Source organism: Simochromis diagramma, unplaced genomic scaffold, assembly GCF_900408965.1.
Source record: "Simochromis diagramma unplaced genomic scaffold, fSimDia1.1 OVJJ01000802.1, whole genome shotgun sequence".
NCBI lineage: Eukaryota > Metazoa > Chordata > Actinopteri > Cichliformes > Cichlidae > Simochromis > Simochromis diagramma.
In genome coordinates this window covers 1063484-1083363 of record NW_024387492.1, presented here as the reverse complement: position 1 = coordinate 1083363, position 19880 = coordinate 1063484, and the positions used below count along the sequence as shown (strand labels likewise).

Here is a 19880-nt window from a genome sequence, read left to right as displayed (position 1 = left end):
CTCATCTTGCTAATGAAAGTGGGCAGCACTGCCAGATATGAGTGAAAGCTGCGGAACACGAGAAAGATCACGTCAGGTTAAAGTTTTATCCACTCAAACGTCCACAGTGAAGGTGAGACAAAATATATCGTAGTTTCTGAAGGCGATACGGCGCCAAATGCAAATTAAAAATATAAATACATGCAGGTGATGTGACAGGATTATCCTAACATGCTAACTTTCACGTGTTTCTGAGCCACCATCACACAATGACGTGACATCATCATGACTCTGACTACAATCTAGGCTCCAACCAACCCAGACCTAGAGACCATCTGTGATCGTTGGGGTGGCACTGGTTGCTAGGGAAAAATGAGAATGACCAGCGAGTGAGTGATTGGTGTAAAACTGGCTGCTACAGCTCTACTCACACATGGGTCAGTGCCCACCCCCCTCCAGCAACTCCAAGTTACTATGGAAAAGTAAGTATTAAACAACTGGTTGTTGGAGGTCACCTGGATAAAACTGGTCATACATGGAAAGCTGCTTTTAAACAGAGACAGGAGACTCTCCTGTACAGTGAGGTAATCTGAAGTGTAAATACATTCGATGGCTTTTCCTGGAAGCAAATTATAAGAATCCATCAGTAAATTTAGTGCTGAATGTATTTTGTTTTTAAATGCAAGCATCACTGCTTTGCTTTAACCTCCTAGGACCTGCGTCCACATATGTGGACATCACATTTTGGGTTATTTAGACCAAAATAGTCAATTTTGCTCAACAAGGGCCTGATATCCACTTATGAGGACATTATGCTGCTACTGTTGTATCAAAATTTTAAATGAATATCCTCATATGTGGCTCTGATTTTTCTTAAAAACAAAAATAAGGTAAAAAAAAACAAAACCTGGTGATTCTTTGTTTTTACATTCATCAGGACCCAATGTGCCCAAATATCAAAGAGAAATTAAAAATGCTGCTGTGGAAGAGTTCAGGTCTGAGGAGGTTAAAAATAATAACAGATGCAAACCAGCCTTATCATGCATTGTGCTTATAATCTTACCAAACAAAGCCAGTAGATGAGCTGCTTTACATGCTGCAGACCTCTGCAAATGTCAAACCACATGACCTATTACCATCCATGCACTCCCACAGCGCCCGCTCTGAACCGCTGCCCTGTCGATGCCGTGCTCCGTCACTCTAACTGTTTTTCATGGATTGGGAATCATTTGAAATCTATCCCTTTCCAAATGATTCTACTTGCTGCTTCGATAGAGCTGCACACAGTGAACATACTCGACACTCAGTTTGCTGGTCATCGCTTCCCTTAATATGGACGGTTCAATATTCTTTTGTCAGGGAATTAAACCCAACAGGGAGACAATAACAATAAATCAGACTGATAAATGTAGTAATAATTTATGATCTCTTGGTGATGCATCCACACAGCCCCCCCGAGGTCAAGGTCTCCTTGCATAAGAGCCCTGCAGGACACTCTGTTCTGCCTCTCTGTTGTTATCAAAGGCACATTTGCTATTGGCTGTGCATCTCTCCAGTACATGAGCACAGGGTGCAGAGGTCAGTCTGAGCCTGTGATCCGCCCTTCAAAGCGCTCGAGGTCTGTAACAACAAGGCTTTAGCTTTGACGTGTTTCATACGGTTTCCATCGCTCTGCTGTGGCACCGGGGGGGGGGGGGGTAAATAAAGCCTCACCTTTCATGCATTCCTTCGCTAACAGCGTGAGATGTAAGCAAAGATACCCTAGCCTCGCTTTGCTCTACGGCTGTTTACATCACCACGCCACCGGAGGTCCTGCTTCATCGAGCTCGAGAGCAGGAGAGGAGAAAACATGCATAATCAATCGGGGGGATGGGGAGGTTGCAGCGTGTCTGCTTGTGTGTGCGTGCGCTCTTACATAAAACCCTCAGTGACGTGCCAGATACAGACACTGAGCCGGCGCAAATCTGTGGCTGCTCCTGCGTCCAAGGCCCCGGGGTTCAAACAGACAACACAAATACGAACACACACTTTGCTCTGGAAAATGCATTTTTAGTCATCCGCTCAGGTGAGTGCCTGCTGCGATATCAGCTTTGTAGCAAGGGAGCAGTGTGTGAAGAACAGTCAGTGAACAGGAAGAGCTCACCTAAGACGCGAGTGTCGTTTTCATAGTAGAATTATTTTTGTGAAATCAAAGCTGCTTTTCATTTTGTTGATTGATGAAACTTCCGTCCTCACACAGTCAAACATCTGTTTCTTTCTTCTACACTAGCATCTTAGGGAGCGCAGGTAAATGGAAAGATTAAAAAACTAATTTCTGAGGTCAAAGTCACTTATTTATTACAAGAATAAGAACACAATCTGATTTTCCCTGATATTATAACGTCTTATGAAACAAACTGGAAAAATTGTTCTGAAAAAACTTGAGAGATGTTTGAAACTTTTGGGAATAATAACCTGAGCTTAGGTTAGACTTTAACATCAAACATACAAAATCTTCTGAGTCTTGCAAATGTGTCTCAGAGAACATCCATATTTTTTCTTTTCTCATAAATGTAAATGTACAACTGTAATCGTAGATGGTGCAGATGTTCTTCTTTTTGTCCTGTATCCCAGTTTATACAGCACCAGATCACAGCCACAGTCTGCTGAGGGCACTTTATCCTGGAAGCTCTTGGCGACAGTGGGAAGGAAAAACTCCCACAGCCTTCAGACATTACTAGATTTTTCTCTACGGTACCATCGGGGAGAAATGTACTAAAGCTGACTGAAAACACGTCAGCGCTCTGCTCTGCGCCCACCTGCTGTCACTTTATGCTGACCTGTAAAACAACATGTGTTTGCTGTAGTCTTAAACCACACGTGCTGTTACCATAGTAGCCAGGAGCGCAGTTTCTTTACAATTACGATTTTAAGTAAACAAGTTTGCTTTGATTAGAGGGGGAGGATTTTAAAATAAGGACTAAATATTGGGCCTTGAGCATGAGAAGCCACTCCACAGAGCCATAAACCAGTCCCACCAGTGTCTGTTACGACACCACATACAAACGATATGAAAGCCTGCTTTGAGAAGCTGGCGAGATGTCCCGCTGCAGTCCAGAAATCGGCCTGAAAAGCCCGTTCCTGGGCTGCTTGTGCTTTGAGAGGAATTTGGCACTAACCTGTCTCCAGCCCTGGTTATCAGTGGTTACAAAACACCCATCTGGCAGCAGTAACTCTGCATTAGGAGCATAAATGACAGCACAACAGCAGATGGCACTGTTGAGGTGTGGAAGCATATTTAATGCCCGAGGGAGCGAGTGAGGAGAACAGCTATTGGCAGCGAGGAAAGAATGAATAAACGCATCATGTTGCTTCCATAGCAAAATTCCTAAACAATAATCCAGATTAAAACTCTTCATTCTGATATGTAAATATCAGATATACATATATGTGTGTGTATTAGTCGGTCTTATCCACCATTACTAGAAAAGCTAGTAAGAGGTGCAGGAGTAGGTCACTGCCAGCTTTGGCAGGTGGACCTGAGGGCTACCCTCTGCTCCGTGTGACGTAGTTCAAAGCGAAGCAGAACAACAGGGCAGAAATAAAAGGACGACTGCTTTATCTTCCCTTTGCCAGTGGTGAGTCTAAAATGGTCTTTTAAGAGCTTGGCAGATAAATCCACAGCAGCTTGTGCTTTTTTGAAGGCGTCTTTTAAACAAAAGCTCACGATCGAGCTTCTCCTGCTTAGCCGGGGCCAGGAGAAGAAAGGAGGCGAGGGAAGAAAGAGATGTAGCGTTTGAGAGGGAGGGGGGGGAGGGGGAGAGGCAGGGAGGGGGAGAGGCAGGGAGGGGGAGAGGCAAGGCAATTTTATTGGTGTAGCACACTTTCAGCACAAGGCAATTCAAGGTGCTTTACATGATTAAAATAAAAAACACAAAAAATAAAACATAAAACATTATAAAAGTAAAATACAAGCAAACATTTACAATAAAACAATAATCAAGACAATAATTTATATGAAAAATCAAAAACAAACAGGTAGAGAGCCATAATAGGATCAGTTACTCATAAGCAAGTCTAAATAAGTAAGTTTTAATTTTAGACTTAAAAGAGTTCAGTGTCTCTGCAGCGTTCCAGATGTGAGGAGCATAGAAACTAAAAGCTGCTTCTCCAGGTTTAGTTCTGGTTCTGGGGACGGTCAGTAAACGAGAGCTGGAGGACCCGACTGATCTGGATGGTTTGTACCATGACAGCAGATCCCTAATGTACTCTGGTGCTAACCCATTCAAAGATTTATAAACTAATAAAAGCACTTTAAGGTCTATTCTGTGAGCTACAGGGAGCCAGTGTAATGGCTTTAGAACTGGGGTAATGTGCTCTATTTTCTTGGTTCTAGTGAGAACACGAGCAGCAGCGTTCTGGATCAGCTGCAGTTGTCTGATTGGTTTTTTGGGTAAATCTGTGAAGATACTGTTACAGTAATCAAGGAGATAAATGCATGGGTGAGTTTTTCTAGGTCTCCTTGTGCCATCAGTCCTTTAATCCTAGAAATGTTCCTCAGGTGATAGGAGGCTGACTTTGTTATAACTTTGATGTGGCCCTGGAGGTTCAGTTCTGAGTCCATTATTACACCTACATTTCTGGCCTGGTCGGTAGTTTCCAGTTGGACCAGTTTGAGCTGATTACTGATATTTAATCGCTCTTTTTTGGGTCCAAAGAGAAGTACTTCAGTTTTGTTATTGTTCAGTTGAAGGAAATTATGAGACATCCAGTTATTAATTTGGATAGGTTCAACATCACCTGGTGACATTGAGATATAAAGTTGAGTATCGTCTGCATAATTGTGGTAGTTAATATTATTGGTGGTTATAATCTGGCTTAACGGGAGCATGTAAATGCTAAATAAGAGGGGCCCTAGGACGGAGCCCTGGGGGACCCCGCATGTGATTTCTATATTTTGTGATGAAAATTGGCTAATTGACACATAGAAGTTCCTGTTCTTAAGGCAGGACTTGAGGCGGTGAGGAAATACCACACAACGGGGAAAAGCCCCAACAACACAACAACAACACACAACCTCCTCTGAGTTCTCTCTGGATGTCTGCAGCACGCTTCATTACTTGCATTGTGCTTCCATTTTACACGACTCATCAAACATCCTGGGCTTCTTCCTCCTCGAGCATGAATTCATTATTCATGACTGCTCAGTCATGTCGGAGTCTGTGCGTGCGTGCACACATGGAAAAGCCCGGTCCTGACTCTGCACGTTCACGGCTCTGTCGCCTCTGCTGCCACAGTGTTGTTTCCATCTGACTTAGAGAGTGCTAACACACCCACACGATGTCTTAATGGCTTCTATCATCTCCCCCGTATGAGCCTATTTCTAAAAGTCAGGGATGTAATTTTGACGTGTGCTCGTTCTCACCCTGAGGTGCATGCCAACGTACAGCTAGCTGCACTCTGGAGGCTACAGACACGTCTGTAACCTACTTTAGGAGCACCTGCCTTACACGCACTGAAGTGCTGCCAGCTGACTGCTCTAATTTTTAGTAATCAGCAGTGCTCTGATTTGATGTGTTGCGTGCTGTGGTGTCGCAATTACATGAACAGCAGCAACCTTCTCCTCTCTCGATCCACTTCTCACAGGTACGGGCGTCCTGCCTGCTCTCTGAGTTTGCTCGGAGGGTAACTAGTCTGTCCGGCACAAAAAGCCTCCCTCTGTTTCTCTTAGGCATGTAGACATGATCGAAATGACCTGCTGACGTTACAACTGAGCATCAGAATACAGAAGAAATGTGATTTCAGTGACTTTGAATGTGACATGGTTGTTGGTGCAGTGAATGTTTCAGAAACACAACTAAGTACAGAGACCAGCCTAACAAAGACAACACGTCCAGCAAAAATGCCTTGTTGATGTCAGTGGTCAGAGGGAAACAGGCAACAGTAACTCAAACAGAGGTATGCAGAAGAGCATCTCTGATTGCACAACATGTCAAACCTTATAAATGGTAAAAGGCCTGTATTTGTATAGCGCTTTACACATCCAGTCATCCACCCACTGGTGATGGCAGCTACATTGTAGCCACAGCCACCCTGGGGCGCACTGACAGAGGCGAGGCTGCCGGACACTGGCGCCACCGGGCCCTCTGACCACCACCAGTAGGCAACGGGTGAAGTGTCTTGCCCAAGGACACAACGACCGAGACTGTCCGAGCCGGGGCTCGAACCGGCAACCTTCCGATTACAAGCTCAAACTCTTGAGCCACGATCGCCCCGCATACTTCTAACAAACTGACTCTTTGTTGTATCGCTTGGTATTTTCCACTTGCTGTGGATGTAAACATTACAACAGTACGATTGCAGGTCAGTAACAATCTCACGGCCCTCGTAAGAAACCACAGGTCTAAAATCCCAGAGCATGACAACTTCCCACCTCTCGTGACTCAACTTTGGGAGTCATGGAAGAGCGGCGAGGCGTCCTCCGTGATGCATCACACCATCCTCGTGGTGAGTATTGAGATGGAGGTACAAGGTAGCACCTTTGCAAACATCTCTTGCCCATAGGCCAGAATTTTAACAACATGAAGCCGTTTCATGGGTCCATCCCGCCTCGTATTAATGGTGCAGGCTGCTGCAGGTAGCGTAACAGTGTTGAGCTATTTTCCTTGCACACTTTGGGCCCACAATACCAGCTGAGGATCATTTCAACACGACAGCCTACCTGAGTATCGCTGCGGATCGTGTTCATCCCTTTACGACCACATCTTCCGATGGCTGCTTCCAGGAGATCATTCCACTTTCTTGAACATGACGCTGTACTTCACTGTAGTTCGTTCAAATGGCCTCCACAGTCACCAGATCTCAATCCAGCAGAGCACCGTTGTTGGATGTGATGGAACGGAAGATTTGCATCACATGCACCAAACAAATCTGCAGCAGCAGTGTGATCCTGTCATTTCAATATGGACCAAGATCTCGAAGGAATGTTTCCAGCACCTTGTTAAATCTGTGCCATACAAAATGAAGACAAACGGGCTTCCAACCTGGTACCAGCCAAGAGTATCTAATGAAGAGCCCCTGAGTGCATGTGTGCAGTTCTGATATTTCAAAAGCGTACGGACATCACACGCGCTTCACTACAGTAGCTTTGCATGACAATGGTTCAAATGAATCCTTATTCACCTTACACTGTGGAGCAGGTGTATGCCTGATCTGCTCTACCTGACATCATACGTGACATAACTTGTTTGGCTCATAGGCGTACTTACATCGACCTCAGTATCTGACACGTTGATCAGTTTGCGTACCTACCATCAGAACAGTACAGAGAATCTGGAAAAACATAGCAGATCCCTTTATAATTCTGCAGTTGTATTCATGTTTTATATCCAAGTCTGTTGATTATCATCGTCATTATAAAGTCTTACTTTACAGCTCAGGGACATAAATATCTAAACTTTCTCCAATTCTTCAGACTAAAAGAGAAGCTAACACACTTACTGATGCATAGTGGCCACATGTAGGCTACGTTATATGTCACGTTCTATGTAAGTACTGAGACGTAGGCTTTATGGGTGCTTATACGTGATGTTCTGCAGCACTTATCACGTCAGTCACAGCAGTTTGAATCGGTCCAGATTTGCCTCCATAATTAAATGCTTTTGGAAAAACAAACTTCATTCTGGGAATCTGTTGGTTTTATTATCTGACACGGCATACCCACGGGGAAGGAAATTCAGATGCTGCTGATTAAGAGACCCTCACTGCATAACCACAAATTTACTAATGTGTTTATCTTACTGCTCAAATCATATCGATGCAATTATGGCACAAACTGAAGCATGACACGAGCTGTTGAGAACAAAGGTCTCATCGCTGTAATGGCTTCACTTTTGTAACGGTCTGACGATAGTTTCTCTCTTGCAGTCATGACAAGTAAACCAGACTGGACAGCTGGGTCAGCGAGGACAGATAAAAAGATGGCAGTGAGTAAAATCTGAAACAGTGGACTCGAACAGCAGGTTCTACAGCACCACAGTGAGTGCAGGATTTGTGTTTGACGGGGGGTCATCAGGATAAACCTGGATTTCACTGAGTCCAAGTCCAAGCATAGAGGTAGACGTGAGTGTAATAGATCCTCTCCAACAATAATTACATTTTTTTCTTGAACAGTTTTAAAGCCTGAAAAGCTCACGATGCACATCTTATCCTATTTTTAAAGGTCCATGTGTTTGAGAATGTGCATGCCTTTTGAAAACTGGTAAATATAATATGTGTGTATAAAATCTTGACTTCTTCCACATGAAAGTCAGGGGTCAGAACGATGGGGCTGCGGCGTCTCTCTCTTGGGTGGAGCTTGCTGACATGGTGGTTTGAACTCTTGTTAACCAGCTGAAGGTCACTCTGGCTGCCACGGCGGGATTTAGCCTGCACCGTGACACTAATAGCCTTGTTCACCACTCGTCTGTGATAGAGGATGTGCCAGTGTGCGGCTCAGTCTGAATATAATTTCCCCTGCTGAACGGACCCCATTATCGCTCTCCGTGCATCTAAAGGCCCTCACTAACTTCCTCTTCTCTTGCTCCCACACCTCAGCAGCAGCGGTGAGGTGCCCTCAAAGTTACTGAATAATTCAATTACATTTTTACAGTCCGGACCGAGGCGCCGCAAAGAGGCCAGAGAGCAGCCGGAAGGCTTAAAAGCAATTCATTATTCCGAGTCGCCATCTGCGCGTCGGCCTTTTCGCTCTCTCTGTTTCGACGTGCCTCTGCAAGCACATTCACGTGTCCGTTACAGCTCTACAGCTTCTAGTGCATCTGATCTGCAACACTCTGAGCAATTAACACCAATTTTCTGTTCTGAAGGACTCGCGGTGTAGAAACCACTGTTTGTCTTTGTGAAAATTACAGTCTGCTTACTCAGTGTCAGATTCTCCTCCCTGTGTGCTTTCCAAACATTGTAAACTACTCGTGTTCATAATGAGTGAGTCATTTAGTCTCCAGTTTATCATCGTCATTTGTCTGCTTCGCGGTTCCTGAGCAGCTTCGAGAGCGTCGGGATTGTTTCTATATTTGTGCAACTCGTGAACTGAAGTCGACACGAAGTATTTCATGCTGTCGATGGAATCTCTGCCTTTCAGGAGCCGCAGTGTGTAGCATTCAGCACTGTGTGTGTGTGCGCTTTGTTGTGACAACGACGGAGAATGGCATGAGCGCTTCTGAGATGACAAAAGCTATTTTTAGTGCACGGCAGCCACAAGCCTCCTTGGACGGGAGGTGAGAGAGGAAGTGGGCAAAGATGGAGGAAATAACAAAGGGGAAGATGCAGAAAGGAAGGAGGGAGAATGGCAGGAATCGACATGGGAATCAAATAGGAAATATTACAAATTATATTATAATAATTTGATATTCTTTGTGCATGTTCGAGGGGCTGTAAGAGCTTTGGTGTTGTCCTGCTCGGGATATCGTTTTGTTACATTTATTATTTTACAGTAAAATTACAGTAACACATTTTTTTCGATCTTTCTAAACCAGAATAACAGAACATCAAAGAATTTACAGAAAATAGCGCGAGAACCATCCATAAAAACGTAACACGTGCAAATAAAAGACAAAACACAAAGACGACATTATGAACCGTTACACAAAAGCCTGTACAAGTGTGTAGGGCTGCAGCGTTTGATTATTTTAGTAATCGAGTATTCTATTGATTATTTCATTAAGTAACTGGACAAGAAAACAGCCTTGTTGTGAACTCCATGCTCTGTCGGGATTGCTGCAGGTAGTTGCTGGATGGGAAAGCGGTGGTCCTGCGGCCCAGTCCTGCGTTCCTGCCGAAGGCCCTGTCCGAATTCCACCTGTCCCCGCTGAGCCTCGGACAGCTCGCACTCAGGGCGTGGACCAGGAGGCGGCTCGGTGCCAGGCTGCCCTGTGTGTGCTTTGGTGGCGTACGTCAGGCGTATCGGGCCGATTAGCAGGACAGACCAGCTGTTTGTCACCTTCCATTCCCGAATCCTGGGCAGAGCCCTGTCTAAGTTGCTGTTGTCCCGCTGGGTCGTGGAGGCCATTCGGCAGGCGTAAGCCTCTTCAGGAGTTTCTGGAGCGTGGGTGCACTCGACTCGAAGGGTGGCCACATCGTGGGGCTTGTTGAGGGGAGCCTTCCTCTCATTTGTGCAGCGGTCGCCTGGTTTTACAGCTTGAATGCGCAGCCAGAGCCTCTTTCGGGTAGCAGGTGCCGGGTGCCCCTCAGCGACAGCCTTCATCTAAATGGTCAGCCTAGTGTTTTGCGGTCAGACCATAGCGGCTGGCTCTGTTGCAGAACTTGAGGCCAGGATTGCGTCTGGCAGACGGCTTTGCCTTTTGCATCTGGTGCGGCCTTCACCGGGCCGTCCTGTGTAGATGTAAATCTTAAATAGTTTGTTTGCAACACTGCGATGGGTGTGGGCTGCACCGTCTCCTCATGGGGTGTCTTAAAGAGTTACTTAGCGAGTTATGTTGGGTAATCACAGCAGGCTAAATCATGCACTGCTTTCTCCTTGCAGCAGCAGCAGCAGTGCATTGAACCTACGCTACACAGCTGTGTGCCGTTGTCTACAGTTTGTGGCACAGCGAGTAGATAGTGCTTCCCCGAGCTGTTTGCAGCCAGACAGAGACACTGGTAAGCATCGTCACAGTCAAGTCTAATTATCATTATTTTTAATTATTTAATGAAATTCCAAATTGTCTGATTAAAATCCAATGCGTTAATATCCACCATCACCCACTCTAACGAGTTACTGCCTATCAGTAGCTGGATTACTGTTTCCATTTTGGTTGTTCCTGATTTTGCACCCTTCGTCCAAAACGTGGTGATTTGTTTTTGTGTCATTTGTTTTCCATTTTTGTAGCTAGAAAAACAAGAAATCTTCACTGTAACTAAGGTTGATACTGGTCCACGCTGACACATCCCAACAATTAGTGATGTAGCAGCCTCTTAAAGTATTCACATTTTGTTGTGCAGTACAGAGATCTCTTAGCTCCAAGCTGCTCGGCTGTCACAGAATTATTAAATATGTATACGCCCAAGACTTTTATTTGTTTTTGTACAAGTGTGCGCTGTCACATCTATGCCAAACGATCTCCTATAGCTAATTTTCCATGTCAATCTGACGCTGCAGCGCGGTCGTTTCAGTCTTTGTCTCCTGTGATTAGGGGACATATGTTTCCTCGCAGAGACGGGCTGTTGGCCAGATGATGTCAGTGTCCTTCTGTCACTCCATTTACCTTCCTCGCATTCAGCCCTCCGATCAGTCTTTCTGTCTGTTTGTGGGGAACACGGGGAGCCTCGCAGTCTACGCTGCTGAACGGTGCACACAAACACAGATGCGCGCGCATCACACCCGTCGACAGGAAAAGCCTTGAGGCTATGAAAGCGTGACGCGACTGAGCAGAATCCATCCATACATCTGCTGCATATTCAGGTCAGCATCTGGCTGAGCGTGGGCCAGCGTTACAACAACGCGTCAATCGCCTCCCGCGCAGCCACAAAGCACACGTATGATGTCTCCGTGTATATTTCCCTGGTTTTAGGGATTATGAGGACCTCGTTAAATGCATTTAGCAAACACTCAAACTGGTCTCGCTTTCTGTCTTTTTGCTGTTTTAATGCAGGAGTCAGCCACAGACGACTGGAAGGGAAAAGACAGAGTTTCTGTTTGCAGCAGAAACCACAATGAAGTCCATTATACTGATGCTGCCTTATCACAATAAGTCTATTGATGCTCCCTGGATGTTACTTGGCAAACAACACAATAACACACAGACACACAACACCAAGAAGGTATGAATCCTGTTTTACAAGAGTATGGATCACTGTTAAACGTGTGCATTTCTGTGCATGTGTGTGTGCGTGTGTGTGTGCATGTGTGTGCGTGTGTGTGTGCATGTGTGTGTGCATGTGTGAGTGCATGTGTGTGTGCGTGTGTGAGTGCATGTGTGCGCATGTGTGTGCGCATGTGTGTGCGCATGTGTGTGCGTGTGTGTGCGTGTGTGTGCATGTGTGTGTGCATGTGTGTGTGTGCATGTGTGTGCATGTGTGTGTGCATGTGTGTGTGCATGCTTCAAGCACGAAAAACAAAAAAATTTGCAGTGACAAAAATCTATCACCTCTATGTTTCTGCGAGTGTCATTATCCTGTTACAAATGGCTCACGGAGCAGCTGGCATGTCATGGATGACAAATTTCACACACTGTGGCATGCACGCACTCGAGTGCGACTTGGCACAGAAGCCTGCGATCCATTTTTATGTCGCTGTCTGGTGCTGGCAGTGCCGCTAAACGTGAAGATCCGCTGGGACGCGATGGCTGCAACGAGTCATTTCAGCGACCTGGGACAGTGTGACCAGGATCTGTGGATTCCACAGGCTCCGTATGATCTCCGGCTCTTTGTTACTCAGACTCTGCTTTGTGTGCTGCTTGGCTGCAACTGGAACAAACTAAACATCATGTTGAATTTCATGAAATGAACAGCTGACAGAATGTGTTTACTAAGGCAATGACTCACATTATAAAAATGCTTTCCTATAGTTGCCTTTACAACCGGCCTCCAATGGCTGCACGTTGTTGGGTAAACTTTTCCTTACAGCTAAAACTAACTTTTACGTACAGAAGACAACCAGCCTCAGTTTCACATCATCCTAGCGAGTGTGATTTATAAGAAAGATCAAATATGTGGATATAAGAGAACATATGATGGTTTCCCTGTTTTCTGTCATGTATATTGTTACAGTGCTGGATGCTTACACTGAATCCCTGCGAGCCACAATCTAAACGCTTTGTGTTAGACAGTCCTCCATACTGTTGGCTCTGTATGACATCACACAGAGAGGATAACCCTAATACGGTCATTTCAGCCAAATAGAAGCTTAGTCACCACCTGTGGTTCAAACTTTCTGTCAGCCAATCAGAAGAAGGTTCCCTTTTATTTAATCCACAAGCAGTTGATTTGTGGATTAACATAGTGGGTGTTTTCTGAATAACTCTGACTTCATTCACTCTTCATATAAACTGCATTTAAATGGATAAATTCCATTTCATTTACCGCACTAATGCACATTTGCATTGTGCCATTATCATTTGGACATTTCATCCAATTTTACAATCTAAAATCTAAACGTGACTCAATGTGATTTCCTATCTTTCAAACGTATAAAAGCGACGGCTTCAAAGAAGCATAATTCAGCACATTTAATGAGACGTTCTCTAATGATAACGCAGCTTGTTCATAACCCTCCAGCTCCAATCAAATCTAATAAGCAGAGGGAGCAATCACAGCGTTAACATGTACAGAGAAATACTGACTCGTCACACGTGTGCCCTCAGACACAGACACTGTTATTTCCAGCTGACACTCTGCACCTGCGCTCTATCGCAGTGCCTGCATCCTCCTACAAGAGCGAGAGACAAAGTGCGTGTCCAACCAAAACAGTGCATTAACTCCAGGCTGGCAGCCGAGTGGAGGTAACACCGTGTTTAGCACCCTGACAGGGAGGGCTTGTGGACGGCTGTCGCAGGCCCGTGTGGGGACGGGCAGGATGTCTCCTGCTTGTAAACGTAGGAAGCTCGACTCCAACGAGGCCTAATGACTAATAAATAATGCACGCGGGCTTCCTTTCGCTTGCTTTTACTTTTCTCATCTCTGCCCCTCTCTGCTTCTCGCTTTCAGCCAACGCAAACATGCTGTCCCGCCCCCCTCCCGCTAAACACATGACCCCCCCACCCCAGCACTCCCACCCACCACGAGCCACCCAGGAACAATCTGTCCTGTTAATGTGCGGCCCTGTTTTCCCACACTTATCAGCCCTCTGGATTTAAATACAGCCGTACCGCTGATACTCTGTTGCCTGGAAACACAAAACGATGCAGTAATAATAATAACAGCATTTTACCCCCGAAGCCTGCAGGACCCTTTAAACGGGGGCCACGTTGCCCCAAACTGTTCCTCTGTCGCACTGAGAGGTAAAGAGGCTTCTTTCTTTTTCCGTGGGTTTCTTTTGTGCCTGTTTCCGTCCATCAGCAGCTCGTGTTATTTCTGCGCCGTCATTTTAAAAGATTTTCGGTGCCTTTCAGGAGACTTTAATGGAACAACTGATCCAAATGGAAAATGTCATTTCTGGCCCTGACAGATGTTCTTTGTTCGGGTTCTTTTCTCCAAGAATACCTTCACTCATCTCCAATGTTTTCTTCCTCAGTTTTTCTTTTCTTTATAACAGCTGGTCTCAGCTGATGCATGACTTCCGACGGCATTTAGAGGAAGTGCGCCGATGACCTCAGTGGCAAGGCGTGTCTTACATAACGGTAACTCCCTCAGGTTAAGAAGCATTTCCTGGCACTCCTGATGAAAGCTTCTTACTCTGGCTCAGAGTGCTTTCTTCCATGAGAACTAAAGTTAAAACACGCAGTGAACGAGGACGAGATGCTGAGATAAGCTTGATGTAACAGCAAGATAGTACGGAAGCACTCTGCTGCACTTTCATGTACTCAGTGTTTTTAGGGCTGTGCGATTCAGAAGTGGCTGCTCCTCTCACAGGGAGCTGACGGGATTATGATCTGCCACACGTGTGAATAAATAAGTTTAGATCTGCTGGATCACTTCGAGTCATGAAAACCTTCCTTTTCCTCTTAGCGGTGTCAGTAGCAGCACTCCTGCTAATAGAGAATAATTGTTAAAGTTGATATTTTAGCCACTTTTTGCTATTTTATTGCAGTTTGTTTGTTCTTGGATCATCATTGAATGCGTTCATCCTTGTTTTGTAAGACTAAATGAAGAAATCGTGGGATAAATTCGCACTGCTCGGTCAGAGGTAATGCGATACGGTGGGATATTAGCATTAGAAGGTAATCTTCTGTGATATCATCTCTGATATCAGCCTCTCCGATGGTTTTCTGCCCAGATACAAAAGAGGCGAATGGGAACGTGGCAGCATGCCGGCTCAAACCCAGAAGGGTTTTTAATGGCAGCGTAATTTGCCTCAGTGGTTCTTGTGGCGATTCAGAGTGCACTCAAGTGAGCCTCCAATCAGCCCTGCTCACACCAACTGTGGGAAAACTCACTAAGTACACATCATAGTGGTTTTAAAATTAACACATCTTTAATGACTAACACTGATGCCACAATATCAGCCTACCCTACTTCACTGACTGCTGGTAGTTTTACTGTCATTATACTGCAAACCTGCTCGCATGCTAAATCTCTGCTAAACTGAACCAAAGGGACCCAGTCAACTTTACTGTATTCAGAGCTGGGACTGGTGGACTAAAAGAAGCCTTCGATGATAAGGCTGATCTGGGAAGGCGTTAGACTCTTCAATCTTTAGAAAATCCAGCCTGTGACAGGAAACTTTGGTCATTTCAGACCAGATCCGGTGAGCACAGGGCTCAAAGTCCGATTTAGTGTGTGGGGAAACCTGAAAATCCACACCGCTAGCATAGCAGCAAGGAAAATATTTCCCCTCAGAGAAGCTCCTCCCAGACTGATGTCTGCTCCCGTAGATTTGTTTTCTCTGTGGAAAGGCGGTGATCACGCCTGATCTTTGTGGATTAAGCCAAACATATTAGCTCCTGTTACACGAGCTATGATGCTACAAGCGTAGAGCTCGTATGAAGGTGGAATTTGGCAAGTGATGCTAAAGAGCATCATCAGCTTAAATAGAAATTCACTCGCTGGGCTCACGTCCTCATTTTAGGTCTGACAGCGTTTTAGTAGCTAAACGTACGAACTGAGCTGCGGTTTGGGGAACGCCTCAAAGGGGACTGCGGCGGCTCCCGGCCCAGCAGAGCCCCATGTACTAAATAGAAGTGGGAGGGAGGGTGGAGCACGAAAACGAGAACAAACAGCTTGTAGAACTGGGGGGGAACATGTGTAGATGAGAGCTGGAAGGAGCGTTTGGAGGCGTGGTCCCGCTAATAAAATAAAAAAATACTTTATCTCCAACTAATGACGGCGACTTCTGGCCGAGGTGAAGATGTACAATTACTTTGTACTTCAGTAGAATTTTCATGTATCTGTACTATTCTTGAGTATTTATGCTTTTTACACAAATATCTCTACTGTTCACGCCCCCGAGTTTTCAAAAACAGGCTTGTTACACAGAAGACCCTCCACGCGCCGCTGGGAAAAAACACATCATCGATGCATCGTGTATGGAGCCACGCTGAGGGGTCGAGGTGAGCCGGGATGATCCAGAACAGCGTTTTGGATGCAGATGTCTATAAGTTTCGGTTGCGCTACCACAAATATCAGCAAACATACATACGTGCACAGTCTGTGGCACAGTGTGTCTGCTAGCTGCAGGTCCAGCTGCTCTTTCCCAGGGAGAGAAAAGAAAAAGACGGAGGTGATATTCAAAGGTAAGGACTGGAAACGTAAAGCTTGTGTGCAAAGCCTCATTTTTGAGGCTTTTGAGAAGCTGTGCTGCTGAGGTGATGCTTTCTCACAGCGGGAAACATCCTGCCGTGCAAACCGAAGTATATTAACGTTTTGTTATCCAAAGATTGCCGGAAAAAACTGGGGAGTGTGTGCAGCTAAAGCGATTAGCCTGCAGCACTGTGGTGGAGTTTACAGTAATGTGCTGTGCTGGTGCAGAGCATCTGTGGTGGACATCATGTTAGGTTACATCAAGGGTAGCACACATCTATTTAGATTTAAGCTGATGATGCTGATTCGATTCAGTGAGCTCCACCTTTATAAAGCTTCATACTGCTTCTGGTCTCCAGATGTTCCTGCTGCTGCTGCATTCACTACGAAGCACGTATTCAGCTCAAGAACACAAAAATAAACTTTTTGGGGAGTTTTATGTTTTAAGGTTCCCATCAGATCGAATTACTCATTAACTGGACTGGTTAAACTGGGCTGGATGAAGTGCCCAGTAAGATCCAGCTGTATGTAATACATTTGTGTTGGCATAAGGGCTCAAAACACTAAATAAACTCTGCAGGTTCATGTAGCTTTATTTTTCATCACAGCTTGTTCCTTCAGTTTCAAAACTACCCTGAGATGTATGAAAATGCTAAAATCAGCACACGAGCTTATTGTTTGCTTGTTTATGACACTTAAACAGTTTGTTTGCTTGTTTTTTTGTGTAATAAATACGATACAACCCTCCTGTACCACGACGTGACATCACACGGTTGGACCGTGTTCTGATTTTCAACTTGAACCCGAACTTAACGTGACCGCGGAGGAAAACACGGCGAAACAAAATGTGCATCAATACGAAGACGCAGAGTTCACAGAGGTGAGGCGGTGAGAGTGGGCGGGGCCCCGGCGGCTGAGAGGAGGAGCGTTTGAGAGCGCTGCTTCTGTCATCAGCTGTTTCTGGTCCAACATATTCAAGCAACTGTAACTTCATGATGTAGAGTTTTTTTATCCAGGTTTGTTTCGCCTCGACTGACAAAAACACAAAAACAAAGTGTATTTACTGGTCTTTGGTTTATTACTGGTCTTTGGTTTATTACTGGTCTTTGGTTTATTACTGGTCTTTGGTTTATTACTGGTCTTTGTGGGGGAACTCCCGAGCTCAGTGAACTGGTCTCAGAGGAGACAGCGGATGGTTTACTGCCAAGCAGGGGAGCACCTAACGTTTCCCAACTCTCCCATTTCTTAAATCCAGTTTGGCTTTAGCTGTCTCTGATTTGTGGAAACAACAGCCGGCGGTATTTAGACCGCACGGATCCTCCCCTTCCTTCTCCTCTTCTCACTTCTGTTGTTTCCTCTCGCCTGGAAATGTTAACCAGAAGCTTTGTGGTGTCGTCGGGATGATTAGAAATAGCAGTTTTATAACTGGTTTATGTCATTAACCCTCCAGTGAACTGCAACCGAAGTGTAATTGCAGCATTCATAGGTGAAAATATGTGTTAAATATTTCAGATGTTTTAAGACGATTAAGCCTGTTGGCTGAAATCGTTGGTTCTTCTTCACACAGCGAGTCGAGCGTCACTCTCTGAAGCAAACTGTGCCGCTGCCTGTTTATTCTCCTCATCCAGTTCACACAGCGTCACGTCCCTCTACTGTAATCTGCCCTCACTGTTAGCAGCCACACCAACAGCTGCTCTGTGAACGCCTGCTTGCTGAGCTACAGGAGAGTCAGTGTGTCGTGTAGTAGCACATAACACGTGTGCAGTCCATCACAATGAAAGTGAGCCAGTGGAGCCTCACCTTGACGTAGAGCTGCTGGAACTCCTCCAGGTTGAGCCGGCCGGTGGGACAGTCCTTCAGGAATCCCTTGTACCACTGCTTCAGCTCGTGCTCGTTAAACTCCGTGTTCTTCACCAGATCCTCCATCACTTCAGGGGTCAGCTTGCTGTTCTGTTTCCCCATTTTTCCTGTGACAAGCAAAGCACAAAAAGGGGGAGGGGCACACAGCATCTTTAAATTAATACAGAGCACAGAGAAGAACGTCTCCTTGTGTGAATCTGCAGGAAAAGTCTGCAGAGCGATTCATCGGAAAGCAGAGCAGTCGACACCAGAGCTGCGTCTAAAAATAAGCTTTGAAACAAATGGAGTGAAATGCTGTTTGCACCTCTTGGACAACAGGGTCAGTTTGTCAGACTCGCTGCCTTTGAGCAGCTGCTCGGCCCACTTTTGTTTACTTTGTTTTTAAAGGAAAACTCAACCATTGAAATCATCAGAGCTTCTGAATTACATTCATTAAAGAAGATTAGCCCAGATTAGCATAAATAAGAAAATTATCCTAGACGACTACAATGTGTGCGGACTACCAGTCCAGGGAAACAACATATAAAAGCTTTTTTACGTAGGTGTGTGCCTGTCCTGTCCTTCTTTGAATTATTTTTAAGACCACGTTACATTAAAATCTTGTTCCTTGCAGTTAAACCTTTAACCACATTTCCTGTTCTGGCCTTTAGTTCCTCCTAAACAGAGAGAATCTCGTCCTAAGATCCTAAAAATGAATCTCTGGCTTTTGGAAAGGGTCCCAATGACATGTTAGGATCCTAAAGTAGTTAACCCACTGTGACTGTGACCCACTGAAACACTCAAGCATGTTTTGCTTTAAAGTGCCTTCATTTCTCCGTCTGCCCCCCAGCCGCCTCTCCTGCATCGAGCTGCCTGCATCTGCGTGATGCTGATGCTGCCACTTTATGGCCTTGATTAGCGCATTAACCAACTCATAGTTATCCTAATGTGAAAAAGATGGTTTCGAGTTTTGGAACATTTCCGCTCGCTCTCCTGAGATGTTTTATTAGATCTCTTCAGCTCAAAAACCAGGGAGCACGTGAGGCAGCAACAGTGTGATGTGTGTCTCTGCGTGAGCACCTTTCTTGGCGTGTCGAGGCTTCAATATGTGGAGAAAATCAAAAGAGCTCAAACTTTAGAAAGATGATTGTTTTGTATTGGCAGGGTTACACTGTGACTGTGTGGCAGAGGCAGCGCAGGGACTGTGTTAAAGATCCTCTCACATCTGCCAAACAGCAGCCGCGCACTGTGAGAAGTTATTAAATTAACAACAAGTTTACAGTTGCCAAGTTTGCTTATTGATCATCTATTGGAGCTGATTTTGTCACAGTGCACCACTGCTATACCCCGGCGGTCATTCTGCTTTAAATGTGGGCAACTTTGCAAAGCGATCAGTGCTCGACGAGAAGCAAATTTCCCTTCTTCTGTGTCAAATAAGAGGAAGGTGTGCCGAGATCATCTGACAACAGTCAGAGACACTGGCTGTACTGGGATTTTGGCTGCATTTACAGCTACAATGGTCACTGAGAGAAAGTTGCAGGTCTCACGCTTTATCTTGCAAGCCAAACTTTCTCCTGCACAGCCCACAACTTTTTATCTAATCATTAAAAAGTTGAGAAACTAAAACTCAGCAGCATCTGATAACTCGCTTTTGCTTCCCCCCCCAAAATATTCCTAACCATGCAACTTAA

General features: G+C 45.3%; 1 protein-coding gene across 1 annotated transcript in view; it reads right to left on the bottom strand.

Moving 5' to 3' along the window:
- vsnl1a (visinin-like 1a) overlaps window positions 1–19880 on the bottom strand; it is a 36993-nt gene that overhangs the window by 9996 nt on the left and 7117 nt on the right. The window contains exon 2 of the mRNA XM_040017187.1: window positions 18151–18317. Within this exon, the coding sequence (XP_039873121.1) occupies window positions 18151–18312 (162 nt within the window). The 5' untranslated portion in view covers window positions 18313–18317. The remainder of the gene's footprint in view (window positions 1–18150; window positions 18318–19880) is intronic.